The 18,169-nt window shown below is 36.8% G+C and overlaps 1 protein-coding gene across 1 annotated transcript in view; it reads left to right on the forward strand.

Annotated features, from left to right (window-relative positions):
• LOC118923557 (cytochrome P450 7B1) overlaps positions 1 to 18,169 on the forward strand; it is a 173,537-nt gene that overhangs the window by 141,499 nt on the left and 13,869 nt on the right. The window contains exons 3-4 of the mRNA XM_036907502.2: positions 7,236 to 7,817; positions 8,283 to 8,489. Coding sequence (XP_036763397.2) covers positions 7,236 to 7,817; positions 8,283 to 8,489 — 789 coding nt within the window. The remainder of the gene's footprint in view (positions 1 to 7,235; positions 7,818 to 8,282; positions 8,490 to 18,169) is intronic.

Genomic DNA, 18,169 nt, shown 5'->3' on the forward strand with positions numbered 1-18,169 from the left:
CTCCTTTAAAACCTATGTTGTCCAGCTGTATCAGCTACCTATTGCTGTGTAACAAACTGTCAAGTTTCATGCTTTAAAACAACTGGTCTCACCTGGATCAGTTCTGTGGCTTGAGTCATCCGGCTTCTTGACTGGGGCCGGCTGGTCTAGCATGGGCTCCAGCTTGCCTGGCTGGGCCTTCTTGTCCACATGATGTTTCATCCTCAGGAAGACATCCTTATGTGGCAGCTAGTGTTTCAAGAGGGCAAGAGGAAATGCCACAAGGCCTCTTGTAGGCTGAGATGCTACAAAACCTCACTCCATCACATTCTGTTAGTCAGGCAAGACAGGCATCCCAGATTCAGGGGAAATAGACTCCACCTCTTCCTGGGTGGAGTGGCAGTCACACTGCAAAGGAACACTTGAGGAGGGATAGAAAGAGTTTATTGTGGCCATCTTTGCACAGTCTTCTACATCTAGCTCTTCCTTTTCATCACTTGACTCTGTCCTGTGTCCAAGAAGTAGATCATCCACACTGCTTTGCCCTCAGACTTCCAGCTGGATGTGCCCGTGGAGGGCAGTAAAGGCTATGTCCAGCTCCCCATCTCTCACTGGGCTGTGGTAACACACTTCAGTCTCCTTCCTTTTTTTCCTAAGAAAACCAAAGACGTTAGGCAGGATCTCACTCAGGTTCCTTCATATCTACCAGATGTCTCACAACTATCCTCAACACCATTTCACGAATTTCAAAGACCATTCAAGACGATCCATTTTCTTGTCCCCACAACCTTACATCCTGCCTTCTCTGAGGTGGTGGTTCATTATTTACTCCTCTCACACATTTATCTTGATTTTTTTCTTTCTTAGGTCCTTACCTTTAGTTTTTAACCATGCTTAAGTTTACTTTTCACTCCTTTTTTTCTTTTGCATCCAGATTTTTCAAGAGAATTACTTGTATTTGCAGCCACTAGGTAGTTGCTTATCTCCTGGAGAACTCCTAACTAACTAGCTGTGTGCTTTGCTGTGGTCATTAACAGACCCTCACCTGATTAGATCTCTCTCCCTAGGTTGATAATGCTGATCCCTCATTCCTTCTTGAAACACTTTTCTTTCCCATCTTGACACTGCATCTTCTGGTTCTTTAACCCACTCTAAGTTCTCCTTAGCTGGGTCATCTTGATGCTTGCTTCCTTCTTTGCTCAACCCATTTATCTTCCTTAAACCAGCCATGGAATTTTATGTTCAATTCCTCAAGAATTTAGGTAATTTCTCCTTACTATAACTTACTGCCAAGTATCAGAAGCTACCTGTTGTACATAGAGCAACTTCATTTCAGTGCTACCACCTTAATGTAATTGGGAGAGAAAAACAATCCAACTGGATGAAACCATTAAAGAGGAAAACAGAAAATTTCAATAATCTGTTGTATCTACTCATTAGAATATAAAGCTTAAGTTTTTAAAGTAACAGTGACTCTTTTTTTAAAGTAAATAATATAGTTTTATATTATGACACCCAGAGCTCACTTAGACTAGAAACACTAGCTATGGCCTTTATTTGTATTGTAGAAGTATTTTGTCAACTCTGAAGTATTGGGAATTTCCTCATCAAATATTTATTGTGAATCAGTCAGTGCTGAGCTCTGGACTAAATGCTGGCAGTGGTGGAGCTAGAGAATAATGAAGGGAAACAGACAAGTAGACTAGCAAGAAATTCACAATTTATTGAATGTTATGACAGAAGTGATACTAGGAGTAACTGGAGCCTGGAGAGGAGGCACCAAAGAACACAGAGAGGGAAAATGGTCAGTGAAGGCTTTGGGAGCAAGTGATATGACTGTGGCTTCAATAGATGAGATCATGTGAGTCATCCTGTGAGGATGACTCAAAAAAGAGAAGAACAGCATTCTAGCAGAAAGAACATCAAGAAAAAACACAGAGGCACAAAAAGGACATGGTGTGTGAGGAGGAAGCTTCAAATAATTCAGTACATTAATGGTGCATTAAACAAAAGACAAGTAGTAGCAGAGATGACACTGGAGAGGTTGGTGGAGCCCAGATCTCTGCAATCTTTATGAGAATTACAGTAAATGTATTTAAGACGCATGATTTTTTTTTCCCCATTTCAATGTCTCTGAAATCAGAGTGCATACAATTACTATTGGAAGAGACTTGCCATTGTCCAGTAAAGGAATAAGTTGTGATGAATCAAAGACTGCCTATTCATGTGGGAACCCAAATGGTTGGGATGACTCACATGATCTCATCTATTGAAGCCACAGTCGTATCACTTGCTCCCAAAGCCTTCACTGACCATTTTCCCTCTCTGTGTTCTTTGATGCCTCCTCTCCAGGCTCCAGTTACTCCTAGTATCACTTCTGTCATAACATTTAATAAATTGTGAATTTCTTGCTAGTCTTCTTGTCTGTTTCCCTTCATTATTCTCTAGCTCCACCACTGCCAGCATTTAGTCCAGAGCTCAGCACTGACTGATTCACAATAAATATTTGATGAGGAAATTCCCAATACTTCAGAGTTGACAAAATACTTCTACAATACAAATAAAGACCTGTTACTTTAAAAACTTAAGCTTTATGTTCTAATGAGTAGATACAATAGATTATTGAAATTTTCTGTTTTCCTCTTTAATACACCATACAAAAAATAACCTAAGATGATTAAGTAGAAATTTGTGGCATATTTGAATAATTTTATTCACTTTTCAAAAAACAACCAGTTTCTGCTGACACTTGGTATCTTAACCTTAGATACTGAGAAACTTGCTGAATTTCTAGTGTCTAAATAATTTGACCATGGTTATGTTTTTTAACTCAACAGTAGGCAACATGTACAATTACTTCCCTTTGGTTGCTTACTAGAGTTTGAATAAATTCCTGTCAAGAAATCCTGTTAATATATATGGGACTAATGATCAGTTTGCAACATGGCTCACTTGAAAAATGTAAAATGAGGAACAGAGTCCTCTACTCTTGTCTCATAATATGATTTCAGTGAGTATATGTTCTTGCATGATGAGCAAATGACTGTCATCCCATAAAGTCTCAAGGGACATGGATGTCATCTTAATAAAGAAATTAAAAGGTACATCTTTTCATGAGAAACCACGTCAATTCGTGACCTGTCGCAGAAAATAGTTCTCTAATTGGTTTTGTGTGGTGGTGCCGCGGAATCATTTCCCCTACATGTCACCCCAGCAAAGCAGCACTGTACATCATTGTCAACAGCTAGTGAAATCTCCCTAATAAGGCAGGGGGGATGTAATGTGGTCATCTTCATACATTACAAAGTTGGTCAATATTCCACTCTTCCTAATAGTTTCAACTTGAGGTTTTAAAAAATTCTATTGAAGAACAAGCTAAACTTAGAGATTAAAAGCTTATAATTATGGAAAATTTCTTTAAATTTTAAATTTATCATATTGGTTGACTGGGCATTTCTATTCCAAAGAGTCAAATAGTTGTCCTGAATTCCCATGATGTGTCTCTGTACAGCACCGAATATCTAAAATGCAAACAACAAAATTCACTTTAAAATGATCCAGATGTCAAACTTCTTGTGTCTTGAGACATCAGGGTGAATGACCTAATTTTTTTTTAACATTTACTGATATACTTTGCATCATGTTGCTTCACCTTCCTAAAGAATTAATTTTGAAGAAAGTGTTAAGGCTGTTGAGCTAGTAAGGATCATGTGCAGGTTATACAGGAATACTAGAGTTAATATCGTAAGACCCAGTCCACTCCTAAAGACGGAAGAGAATGAAATGATTGGCAAAGAAGACATTAAAAATTTTGACTTCATTTCAGATTTACTGCTCAAAAGGATGATTATATGTATGTATATTATTTATAAAGTTTTATTTTTTTAGATTTTATATGTAGTGTTTATATTATTTATTTTTATTTTTGCCGAAGTGAGCCCCATTTTGCCATTTATGTTTTAGACAAATGAAAGCCTAAAATTTCATAAATCAATATTTCACATCAACTGCTGACAGCATTCTTTTCTCTTTTGAAAACATGGCAAAGGATATTGTTTCTACCTTGTGATCTTTGTAAACGAGGTAACTTGCCTATTATCACTTGACATTCATTTACATAAAATCACATTGGAGCAGAAGTTATTTTGCTCCAAGAATACATGGCCTTCAGAATAACTTTTTTGATTTCCTTTGTTAAGAAATATAAGTTCATTTTATGAATGTATATGTGTTTTCCTAACTGTCTGATTAAAGATTACAAAGAAATTCTCGTTTGCATCTCACATTAGCAGATGGTGGACAGATGGTTTAAATTAATATTAATTTTGGAAAACTTAGCTTAAATTGTTTATACTGAAAATTAAAAGTTGGAAAGCCAACTAACATCTCCAGAGTTATTAGTACTTCCAAACCCACTTGAAAAGTAAAATCCAGAAAATTAAAACATCTACTTTTAAAACACTCCACATCTTATTTAGAAAGATAGTAGTAGGTAAAACACAATGCCTTGATATTGAAAATTAAAATATGAGTGAGAAAAAGAAACTACAAACTTTGGAGTGTAAAGAGTCTTGAAAAGAGGGAGAACTTTATAAAAAATGAATTGCTTTAAACTAAGCAGAAATTATTTTTTTAAAGAACCTATATGCTTATTTTTTTTTAATTATTAATGATTGGTTGCTAACCAGAACCATTTTTCCACATTTAGCTTTTACTCCTTTAGTTTGAAATGAACCTCAGTTTCTTTCCATATCTTCACCCACAAGGAGAGAGAGAAAAAGAGAGAGTGTATTTGTGATGGATGGTAGATAAGAACTCTTAACGTGTAGACAGCCTCTCCTTCAGTAGGCCAGTGGCCAGAAGCTTGTGCTTCATGGCTAAATACAGTTTTGTCTTTCCACTGAGATTTTGATGAATATAGAAAATTGGTTGGAAAATTTTCAAAGTATTCCCTAAAAATTGTGTGTTTTACAAAATAAACCTTTTATACATTCTCTGAATTTTAGGGACTAATTTTAAAAATTGCCCTAAAGATTTTTTAACAAAATCATTTCATTTACTGAAAGGAGAGAAGTATGAATCACCACCTGTAAAAATGCAGTTTTGCCTAAAATTATATCTCCTGCAAAATAAGAGAACTGACTCTTTTTTCAATTATTTCTCAGGCAGATGCTGGCAGTTTTGTTTAATTAAGATGCTATGGTAAAGCAGGTGTCATAAAATATGCCCAAATCCAGTTGAGTTCTTTTTGCTCTCTCAGGGGGAAAAAAACTCCAGTATACTTTGTAGACGGAGCTTTAGGATCTGACCAGAAGAATACCCACTAGCTTTACCCTCATTGCTAGATTGGCCTGCCTTATTAAATAAATCAAGGAGAAATAGAGTGAATAAAATTCAAGCCATGTGATTTATTTTTAGAAAAAAATCATAGCACATGTGTATTCACATTACATTAAAACTTAAATTATGTTTTAAAATTGTAAAACAAAAACATTTATCCTGTTTCTAGGATGAGGTTGAAAATTATTCAAAACTTCATCCTAAATCTTATACCAAATTGAATTTAATTTCTGTGATGCTGTTTGAGTTACCGTAAGTAACAAGTGAGAAGTTGTTTATCTAAGAAAGCTATGCATAATGTACACACATATGCACACAGAAGCATGATGAGGTGAAGAGGAAAGTGTAGATGATCCTACAAACTTCCATATCTAATTATTTACTGTTTGCTGGGAGACAATGGGCATTAAGTTTATAGCAGCATCTAAACTTAATGTGTATTCTTGGAAAGCAAAGACTTATTAAGTGCCATTATTAAATACTACATGCATAATACTTCTAATTAGAAAGAGTCTCAAAACAGCATTCCAGTGAGGGGAAATCAGCACTGTGTAAGGAAGAGAGCAGTGCATGGGCATGACTTCTTGTCCAGGCTCTGCCATTAAAATGGCAGCATGGTCTTGGCCCTTAACTATCTTGGCTTGCTTCAGCTTTCTCAATTGATAAACGGTGGGCTTGGGGTGGGGAGAGTGAGCTAGGAACTGTCCAAGGTCCCTGACAGTTTTGAGAGACAGACCATAGTATGACTCTGTTCCTCAATGTGCCTCCTTCTAAGAACCACTTGAAGCTCTTGTCAAAAATAGAAACTTGTAGATCCCACGTCCAAGCCTTATGAATCAGGATCAGGCAGGCATCTGTATTGTTACCCAGACTCTAAGTCTTTAATTGGGTAAAGATGAACAGCACTGATACATGAAAAAAAACAAAAAGTCATTCATCCCCTCCAAGAACCCTTACGGGTAAGTCCAGGCAAACTAAAGCAGATTCCATTTTCTTCTGCCTTTACATTGTGTTCACACCTCTGCTATATCACTAACCATAATGATACAATGATTCCTTTACATCTTTATATCGCAGGAGGAAAGAAGTCCAAACAAGTGGCAGATCTCCATAAATACTGAATGAATGGATGAATGGGTTCTAATTTGGAATCCTTTTTCAGTCACAAATCAGTGCGTGACCTTGACATGTTACTAAATCTTCCTGAGCCACGAGTTTCTCACCTATAATAAAGAAAATGCTGGCATTTGTGATTTGTTAGTATAGCAGTAGACATTCATTTGTGAGTGCCTGCTTCATACCACATCTTTATTTATTTGAGTGAAAATGATTATATCCAACCAAAGCTAAGATGACACCAGGAATGAAATAGCTCTTTATGAAGCTCTTTATAAACAGTAATGCAGTGGCATCTTAACAGTTTGATTTGTTTTTTGTGTGTGCTTCTTTTCTGTTTGAATTATTGGGGAGAAAATACGAGAAGTGGTTAAGTCAAAGGATTCTTAGGATATTTGAAGGATAATTTAAATATATGAGTGCTTAGCTAAAATTAATATTTGAACTACACTATCATTTTAAAAGTCATCTAGAATTCCAGAATATTTAACTTCAAGCTTCCAGAGTATTTTTCACCATCCTCCATTCTGAAAGGAAACGTGTCCTGAACCTTTGAATGAAATGAATTATTAAACTTTGCACTTTTCTAAATGTTAATTACCAAGGTCTTTCTTTGAATCACTATGTTGTATATCTGAAACGAAGATGGATATTGTATATCCACTGATTGTCAATAAATAAATGAAACTAAAAATTTTAAAAAAGGTCTTTCAAATTTGATTAAAACATTTTCAAATTTCAGATATTTTCTGTTGTTTTTTGCTTCCACATGAGCTCATATTCTCATTTCTTTCTTTCAGGAAATTACATTACATTTATCCTGGACTCTTTCCAGTACCACTTAGTGATGAAAAATCACAATTTAAGCTTTCGAATATTTAGTAATAAACTGCTGGATACAGTATTTTCCATCAAAAAATTGATGTACAATGATGACCTGAATGATGAGCTTCATGTCTGCTATCGATTTTTACAAGGAAAACCTTTTGACGTAGTCTCAGAAAACATGATGCAGAATTTAAAACAAGTTTTTGAAGCCCAACTATTAAAAACTACAAGTTGGGATATGGCATACCTGTTGCCATTCTGCAGCTCAGTAATATTTGACATCACATTTATTACCCTGCATGGAAAATTTATTGCTGGTGACAGGAAAAAAATTATTACTGAGCTAAAAGATGATATGTTTAAATTTAATGACAAGTTCCCATATTTGGTATCAGGCATACCCATTCTAGGAAATGCCAAGTTTCTTCAAAAGAAAATTACAAAACAATTTATGCCAGAAAAGTTAGCTAAGCTACAAGGATGGGCAGAACTAATTCAAATGAGGCAAAACATCCTGGAGAAATACTATGCACCGGAGGACCCAGAAATGGGAGGTAAGAAACTTCTGAATGATTACTTGTCTAAAATAAAATAATGTACAATAGACCTTTGAAATAAAAAGACAAAATGGTGACCTTGAAAATTTTTATGCTCTTTCTAATTGGCTAATGATAAAATGTTTTACTCTGAAACAACCCTCTGTGATAATTGATTTTTTTTTTTTTTTTTTTGCTGAGGTGGTGAAACAAGATACTTAATGGCGATAATGAGAAAAGAGTATAACTAAGATGCATTTACTCCTCTTATCTCATCCCCCACTTCTCCACCCCCCACCAGCACATTACATTTTAAACTATTCTCATTAAGCAGAAAATTAGACTTCAGAAGCCTATTGGTCCTCATTAGCATGCACTGATCCTTGGCTGGGTCTGTGTCCTAACATCTTTTAATTAGCACACTGCAAATCTAATCAGTGTAATAAACGCTATTAATCTTCCTTTTCACTTATTTTCTCCTAGCACATCATTTCGCCCTTTTCTGGGCCTCTTTGACAAACACTATTCCAGCTATGTTCTGGGTGATGTATCACCTTCTGCGGCACCCAGAAGTTATGGCGGTGCTGCGTGAGGAAATTGACCGTTTGCTGGAGTCAACAGGTCAAAAGAAAGGGCCTGAATTTTCCATCCACTTCACCAGAGAACAATTGGACAGCCTGGTCTACCTAGGTAATTTATTTTTAGCTGTTATGAAGAAAAGAAGGTACCTCTCTGCAAACTCAGTTTATCCCTCAATGCTGTTTACCAAGAGGTGGAGGACACAGCTGCCTAATTGACATAATAACACCCATTTACATCAATTATAAATTATGTAGTTTATAGCTGTAAATACTCTCATTACATGTAAACATTAAGGCCTAGGTAATTAACTACACAAGGTATGCAAAAGGCTAAACCAAAGCTTTACAATTATTTGAAAAAAAAAGTTTATGCCTAGTAAGTTATTTGATTCTGAGCATCTGTTGATGAGCTAATGCTTTCCAAACACTGCTGCACTATCTTGACAAGAATGATACTTGGGGATTGCAAAAGAAAGCATTTCAGAAAGGCAACTTGTGTGCAAAATGTATTTATTCTTCCCTAAAATAGTATCTCTTTTTCAGGTTGAGTTAGGATGTTTTATATGACCTGAAGGATATGATTCTCAAAAATGCAGGAAAAGTGATTCTGACCAGAAGTTCTTAATTCTTCTGGGGTAGAAAAGGGAGGAAGAGAGGAAGGGAGGGAAAAGAAAAAGCAACAAATAAAAGTACTCCATGTGAAATGTCAATGTTTTTATAAAATATTCACTGACTCATGAGATATACATGGCCACTGTTTCAAGTATGTTTGAAATCAGGAGTGACTAAGTTGTTTTTCTATTTCTACATAAGCTTGTGGGCCAGTGACATGAGCTTTTGATGACAGTCGATTGCATTCTCCATCACTGGTTTTGATAAGGTGTTTCACTGTCATGTGAATGCACTTTAATTCCCCAAGTTAAATCCCCTCTCAGTGGGCTCCCCTCCGTGCCTTCTATGTTTACATTTCATCTTGTGGTGTCCTTTACTATGCAATATTCCAAATTCCTTTGGACAAATACTGGAATTAGTCTTTATCTATCTCTGTTGCTTCACTCCAAGAAAGCAGGCAAGTTTTTTATCCTACATTGGCCTCAGTTCTTTATCTTTTAAACATGTTTCAGGTTCTTTGATGGCAACTTCTGGGAGCAAAGGCCTTACAGGTCTTGATCAGTATTGACCACCAGCTGATATTAAGAAGAATGGCACAAGTGCTCTGAGACTTTTTCCACTGGCTAGGCCAAAATCCATTAGAGGCAATTACAGGAAGCTTTCCTGGTACTGGCAGTTGGTTAGCCTGTTCAGGCACTTAGGAAAACATATTACCTTGTAGTTTGCTGGGGTTTAGCATACATTAGCAAAATAATTTTATATTTTCTTGGAGAAAAAAATAATCCCAAAATTATAAAATACAAATATTATCTTACTTTTACTTGCAGAAATGTTAAGGAACAAATGTACAAAATTTGCATAAAATTCTGGGTAGTTGCCTTCACATGGATACACAGTGCTTTCTGGGTAGATGTATGCTACTATGAAGATCAAGGTTACATTTTCCATATATTCAAGTAATTCCATTGGCTGTCAATGAATCAGATGATGCATACCAGGAAGGAAAGCAAATAAACGTCAAGGAATATGTGTTTGTATTCCATACACAGTTGTTACTCTTAAAAAATCTAGTTGAAATTCATCAATTCTTTTTACTTCAATTTCTGATCATTGAAAGAAAAGATCACTTTAAAACTGTGGTATATAGTGGAAAAGTTTAAATTTATTTGATCAAGAGAAACGGCACATTCTAGAACTGTAGTTTGGGTCTATTTAAGTCCATAGCTAGGGCTAGAGATTTTCGTTCTTGGAGTACTTATAAATTTATGGCCTACTTAACCACCAACAAATGAACAACCACCACAATCCCAAGTGAGTGTAGATCTTCCCAGATAAAGGCAATGCCTTCTGCAGTCTAGAAAGTGGACCTCTGTTCATCATGACCTCAGTTGCCAGCAGGGCCAGTGTTGTTCATTACGAGTATTTAATCTTCCAGAAAATTGTGTGCATTTTTTCTTTCATGAGATAGACAGTTTTATGCAGACTGAAGCAAATTTTTATATGAATCAGTTACACAACAGATAACCTCTGCATGTAGTCATAGTTGAGTCATGAGTATTTCTCTACATCAAAGGAATGTGAACTATATGTGCAAATGCAAGATTTACAGAATTGAATATTTATAGTGTATGGCATGATATGAGTTTATGTGGTCCCCCTTCTTATCTCCTTAAGGAAAGAATTCTGTGTGTTCTAAGTACAATTTCTTCCAAATAAAATACCTTGAATTCTTATTATTATAAGAAAAAAACATTACAAGGATGGTATGAATGCTGCATTTATTTTACCAGGAAGAGGAATTTTAATATAGCATATCAAAGGGAAAGGAGTTTTATTTTTATTTTTTATTTTTTTTGCAGAGATTTTTCATGTTAGCATATGTCAATTATAACACAAGGCTGAAAAGGAAAGTTGGAATGCCATAAAAACAGGTGTCTTACTCCTGAACAAAAATGATTTCCCTTGTTTAGGGTGGTCATAGAAGACAGGGCCCAATGGAGCACAGGTCAATCATGATGCAAATCCTTCTGCATATTTTTGACATTAGTGGCTCAGTCTTGTAGGCTTCACATGTATCAAATTGCCTTTGACATGAAGGTACACTTAATGTCACTAAAAGTTAAAATGTATAACATAGATTGGATTTTTCAATATCAAGCCTGCTTAAGTAATTCAAAGCAATCATCTCTTAGAACAGATTGGGATGGATTTTGCTTTTTTCCAATTCACTTGAGAATCTTTCTTTGAAACCATTCTGCCCCTTACTTTTAGATAAAGAAAAACACAATTTTATATTTTTATCTATTATAAGGATTCTGCTTATCATAAACTCATTAAAATTTTGTATCTATTAATGTTTAGTATATCTCTGTAGTTAAATCTAAATAGAAATGTAAAATAAGTTAGTACATACAGTGGAGTTCAGATAATTATTAGTGAGGGGCCTAAATCTCAATAGGAGGAGCTCCTGATAAATGGAAGTTTGAGAAACTCTAAGAGGAAAGAGCATTTTTCAGTTTCCCCAGAGAGAAAACCTTGGGGTGGAGATAGGATTTCAAACTACAGGTTTTCCAATTTAGGAAAAAGAAAAAGAGAAAAGAGAATTCAGAGAGAAGACAAGGAAAAGAATAATGCAAGGGGAGGAAGCTCTCAAAGTTGAAATTTTGATAAAGGGGAAGCAAATCTCATCGGTTGCTGCTTCTTAGTTCAAGTTCCCTGAATAATGTATATAACTAACTTAAAAAGCATGGGGTCAGTGACTATTATCCGTTGTTATTACCAAAATGATATTTCACCTCAATGCCATCCCTATGATGTTTATACTGTTTTCATTTTCAATTATTTGTGAACCAGGCTGCTATCAAACTCAAGTCTACCACACCCCACAGGGATGTATTAACACATGAAAAGAGCAAAGACGCTAAGATGGGAAGAACATAGACAAAGTCGGTCACAACTCCAGCACCGCTCAGGTGAACTGTATTCACTAACATGTCCTGAAATATGAGAAAAGTTGCAAATGTGATCCAAATGAGAGATCTAGGAATAAAAGAAGATGCTGTAAAACTAGAGCCCAGCTAAATTTGCTGTACATCTTGAAAGGAGAAATTGTATATTATAACAACTCTGGAATCATAAGATCTCAGTGATTCTCCAGCAAAGCTCTATGAAAGACTGTAAGCCTGTTGTTTTTGAGTAATTAGAGGGGGAAGAAACAGAAAGGAATAATTAGTTAGAAAAAATATTCCTTAATAAAAAAACAATAATGATTATTAGACATAGTCCATGTTAAATATATTGATTTCAATGGTCAAGGGAATTCTATGGACTTAACATTGGTTTATGTGATGTTCAAGATAGTGGGGGACAATATTCAGCTATTATTTTGTCGTTATTTTTACAGATGACAAAATTCTCTGGGTGCTGGATAATTTGCCTAACTAAGGTCATGGAAGTAAAGGAGAGGCAAGCCTTTATCTTGGGTTTTCTGGCCACACCCATGCTTTCCCCTCAGGCCTGTCTGATAGTAGAATCTTTGGAGTCCTTTTTCATTGAACTGAGAAGGGAACAGAATTCTTAGTATCTCAATTCAACAAATCCTGTGGTGATATGCATATGATGAGATCAGAAAAGGTGGCTAGATGATGATAAACTGTAATTTTAATTTCAGGATAAGACGTTATAAATGACAACACCTTATATGACATGATAATAATTATTGATACATATTGATATAATATGATAATTATTATTTTATTATTTATGTGGCAAGCACTGTGCTAACTGCTTCTTGTATATGAGTTTATTTAATCCTAAAATATTATCTTCATTTAATTATTGGGTAATAAGGTTCAGAAAGACTAGTTTACCAACCCAAATCATACAACTAAATAATGACAGACCCAGGAAAGGATGCTAGGTCTATATAACTTCAGTGCTAACCCATCAACACTGTCACCTAAGGGAGAAATGCTTTCGAAATCAGAGTCCTTGACCACTTTATTCTACAAGAGTATGTATCACTAAATTCAAAAGCAATTGGGTTTGAGGATGAGGATGGGGCGAGAGGTTCACATCAGAATTTCATGTTTTTTAAAAATAAGAATAAATGGTTCATTTTAGAAAAGTTGTAGATTTGCAGAAAAGTTCCAAAGACAGTAGAGTTTCTATATGCCCCCCCAACACACACACAGTTTCCCTATTGTTAATATCTTAGATATTTGTCACAATTGTGGGTGTTATTTTGAGAAAGCTCCTTAAATATTATAAAATAATAATGTATTTGAAAAATTAAAACTGCACATAATTTAGACAATGATAGCAAAATTTAACAAAAATCTTCTCTTCCAGTGGGGATGAATAGGAGGTATAAATTCCACTTCATGTTAGAAATTTGTAACTAGAAAAGGCCAGAGAGCCTTCTTCCCCAAAGGGTAACCAAAAATTAGGTAGTGAGATTTTTATATGCAATATAAGAAAACATTAGTAAAAAAGTGAAAAATGCTGATTTGGATGTTTATCAACTCTTCAGCACAAAGTTAAGAGTGTGAGATAATATAATAAATACTAGAAACAGGAGTTAAAAGAATTGAAATGGAAAACTAATGAAAATGCAAATTGTTATACTTAGCTCTAAGAATCAACTGCATAAAAATAGGATGAGGAAATGTGTGGCTTGGCAGAAAAGTGTTTAAAGCAATGGTTCTCACCCTTGATGGCTCATTGGAGTTATCCAAGGAACTTGAAAAACTACTCATGCCTGGTTCCACCCCCAAAAGTTCTGATTTCATTGGCCTGGGGTGCAGGCTGATGGCTTTAAAAGCTTCCCAAGTGATTCTAATGTGCAACTAAGATTCAAAACCACTGATTTAAAGGTTTTAGTTAATGCAGTGGTTCTGATTCCACTGATCTGGGTTGGAGCATTTATTTTTTTAAACCATCTCAGGTGATTCTAATGGACAGCCAGGGCTGATAACTTCTGGGATATCAGAAAACTTAAAACAAATTGGTAGTTCTCTACTTTTCCAACTGAAATAACACACCCAGTTCTGCCACATTTTATTGAATTCATCCAGATGTCAAAAAACTGAAGGCCATATCTTCTCTGGCATACAATTTAAAAATCTTTAAATATTTTTAAGGGACTGTGTAGAGAAAATTAAAGTTTCTATGGCCAGGATTCTCACCCGACCCTGGTCTGCTTGCCCCCTTCACGTGTCTGTGAAGGCCAAATCCATGTGCTGTATTTTTTTTTCCATATTATTATTGACTCTGTATAAAGAGCTCTGCCCAGTGCTCTGGGCTGCATAGCTGCAGGAGAGCAGAGGTTGGAGTGGTGGCAACACCTGGGACCGAGGGTAAGACTGCTGCCGGGTGGAGAGGCCCAGAGGCAGAGCATAGGTGAATTACAGATCTGCAGACTGCTGGATGCAGACGCGATTCTAGTGCTCAACCTACCACCATGATGATAAAGCCGGGTATCAACCCTTTTATCCCAAGAACATTCAGCTGTCATTTCTCAGTCTCACCAAATCCATCGTGAACTTGCCTGGGGCTGAAACCCTCAGGCAAGACAATTGTCACGTGAAAGATGTATTAGAATATTTTTTTGCCTTTATGTTTTCTAAAGTGTAGAAATTAAAGGGAGGAAAATTTCAGCTCAATATAAAAAAATTACTTTCTACTAAAATGGAGTGTCTGAATGCCACCATTGGAGTTATACAGTAAGGAACTGTACAATATTTTCACTAGGATCTTGGGGAGCATTCCTGTTTGTATGTGTCTTCCACCTTTGAGCCGCCTGGTGAGCCGCATGGATGGCAGTGTCTATGAAGGTCAAATCCATGTACTGCATTTTTTTTTTCCTCCAGCAGCAAATAGCCCAGTCCGTTGAGCAGAGTAGGACCTTAAGAAGCACTTCTTGAATAAATGAGTGTTGAATTCATGTTTCTGTACTTCAGCAATAAACCCAGTGCTATGTCTGCAGTGCACACTAAGAGGAAGCATTTGTACCAATTCAGATTTATTTTTCCCTTTTCTTAAAATACACAGTTGTTGAGGCAAAAATTAGTTATTTGCTTCAGGTTATCTGATTATTACAATTTCTCAGATACTTTCTCATCTGTCCTGAAGGCAGTTATGTAAAAACATACACACACATCTGGAGCCTCACTCCATTTCCTCACGCCTTCTAGAGCACACTATCTCCAGGTGCCCTGTTCCCCTTTCTGTTCACCTTCGTTTTAAGATCGCCCAGCAGACTATAGCAGGGCCTGGCTGTCCATTTCACTCCAACCATCCCTGCTATCCGCTGATCACCATGGCTAATCAGATGGTATGACAGTCTGCACCAATCATTAAGATGACCCAAATTAACAGCCTGGCCGTGTCACAGCACATTCATTCCACATATACAGACATGGCCTAAGTGTGAGGCAGGAACTTGGATGCGCATATTTGTGTTTGCATTGTAACATGCATTATTGATTGCCATAAGCTGCTTTAGCACTTTAAATCTGCAAATGAGAATCATCTGTCAATTATTACAGCTAGAATTGAGATCTGAGGGCAAAAGAGAAAGTGTATATGCCTTTTTCTACCAGTATTTCCTTTCATTTGCCATTTTCCTTCAGTTACATTGTAAAGCATCTTAGTTCAACACATTCCCCAGCTTAGAGGGGTTACTTAATCAGAATATTTTTATATCCTGAAAAGAGAAACATCTTCCCCAGCCAGGTGAGGAAGGTAGTGCAGGCCCTGTATTGTAAATTCATTGTAGGAATTCTGTAATCCAATTCCCTAGCGTACACTGGTCAATAAAGCTCAGTTCTTAGTAAAAGACCGGCAGCCTTATCTTAATCACAGTTGCAATTGTTGGCACTTTGCAGTGCCTGGTACAAATTATCTCCCAAATATTTGCATTCTTGATGGCCATTTTTCTACAGTGCATTTAATAAATAGAGGGTCCTACTACCTGCTAAATGTTAGTATAAATTAACAACCATTATGCTCAGTAAGTTTTATAAAACATTTACCGATAGAGATCATGTTTAATTAAAATTAACTTGCATATGAAAGCCAACGGCACTCGTGATCACAATGACCTTTTATTACCTGCAGTCCCTTGTTTTGGCTGGATGATTGACAGCTTGCTGTTTGGCTACCATGTTGAATTTCAGCTGACAAGACTTTTCATTTTAACTCAATTTGCCCGCCTATCACAAGCTGGTGGCAGGCCAGACCCAAGTCACCCAGCTTTGCCTCAGCAGCTTGCTCTACTTCTCATTAGTACGCATTTATTCAGTGGAAATTGGAAGACAAATGCTTGAAGGCATGTGAACTAAGTATAGCAAATTAGGTTTAAAGACTGAATATTTATAAGTATATGGAAAGTTTTTTTTTTAATTCTAGAGCAAATTGAGAACTGAGTGCTAGCTTTCGATAAAAGAAATGAAGATAGAAGGGGGAAGGAAGATTCTAAGAATAACAATACTATAAGCTTTTTCTTTCCATTTTGGAAATATGTAAAATCTCTCTGACAACACCTTATCAAATACCAACCTGGCCTCTCTTTCGTGGAGTGCTTGCACAATGAAGTTTAACACCTCGTGTGTGTGTGTGAGAAGGGGGGAAAAATGAGGGTCATGTTCATTTGTTGCTTGGTTATCCCTTGGTATGTTTTAAATTGCCTTGTTTGTTCGGCACTAGCACAGAAACAGATGTTGCTCTACCGTGCAGGATAATTTACTGTACCTCCTGGTGCAACATGGAAGTCCTCCCAGGGCCCAGCTGGTCTGTCAGTGGCACTGGCTGGTGTCTGCTCAACTATGACAACTACAAGTAGATGCTGCAATTTTTTTATTGTGCAGTTGTCATTCTTCTCAATATATAGCCCTGCCTGCATTCTTACTGGCTCTGGTGGAAAAGCTGCTGGCTTTTGTGTCTCTACTTTGTAGCACAGAGCCAGGGAAGCTCCACTCTTCATTGTTGATAATAATGCAACTCATTACTTGTGTCATCTAATGATTATCGGCATGGTCGCTCAGAGCGAGAGCCAGCCTCATCTTGCACACATAACTGGTACTGGAAGGTAAAACAAATTTGTCATTTATGATCTGACCGCTAAGCCACACTTTGTGCTCCATTATTGTGATTAACTTCTGCATAAGATATGCTTGCCCAATTGTCATTTGTGATATTGTAGTGGGCGCAAGCTGCCATGCTTCCCTCAAGCACGTCAGCCAATCGGATGTGATCATGGTATTTGGAATGTTAAATGCCTGCCCTGTCACAGAGCCACCCCACAATTATTTTGCTTTTGTATTTCTTCTTCCCACACCCCTACTGGACTTGCTGAATAGCACTGCTACATATGCCAGCCACCATCTCACACCACAAACTAAAATGTTGCTGTGCTATTGTTGATCCAACAGAGCTAGCAGCAGTATATGGAAGCCGACCCTTGCTCTTCACCATAGAAATGTTGGTCACTGATGTCCTGCCAGCTGAAATCCGTCGTGTCAGGTGCCTTGTGGCTATCTGCAGTGGAGTCCACATTCCAGAACCAAAGTTCTTTTCTGGCCACGTCATCAACAAACTAGAGTAACTCTGCCTGATTATAATAACAAAGGCAGTCCAAAAGAATATGCACAACCTCAGTGGACGTCACATCAAATTACTGTACTGGCCACACAGAGCTGACCACAGCCTCATTTCTTTAGACAAATGCAAGCTTAGGGAAAAACCTCCTGGGAGAAAGCACCCAAAGCTACACAATATTCCTATGCATGCTGTACATAGATTTTAATTTCAGTGACACAGCATTTGTTTTTATTTTTTGACTGATGCAAGTCCTCAGTGACCAGCCTGCCACTATAATCTAATAATTCGGCACTCCATGTTTCTGAGTTTTGCTGAATACCAAGAAACTGGGCTGTGTGTGTGTGTGTGTGTCTAACCTGCACATCAGAAACACAACCATTTGTTACCATGTGAAGGGGAAAAACACTCAATTTGGAACTCTTTTTCACATTGCTGATTAGAAAGAATCAAGCTTTATATTCTAGGACCCATTCACGCTGGTGAAAACATAGTCAGTTTTGATTATGAAGGCAGAGATGCAGACCTAGACAGGAGCTACATGCTGATATGCATGCTATCAGAATGATTTATGCAAAT

The sequence above is a fragment of the Manis pentadactyla genome, chromosome 3 (assembly GCF_030020395.1).
Source record: "Manis pentadactyla isolate mManPen7 chromosome 3, mManPen7.hap1, whole genome shotgun sequence".
Lineage (NCBI taxonomy): Eukaryota > Metazoa > Chordata > Mammalia > Pholidota > Manidae > Manis > Manis pentadactyla.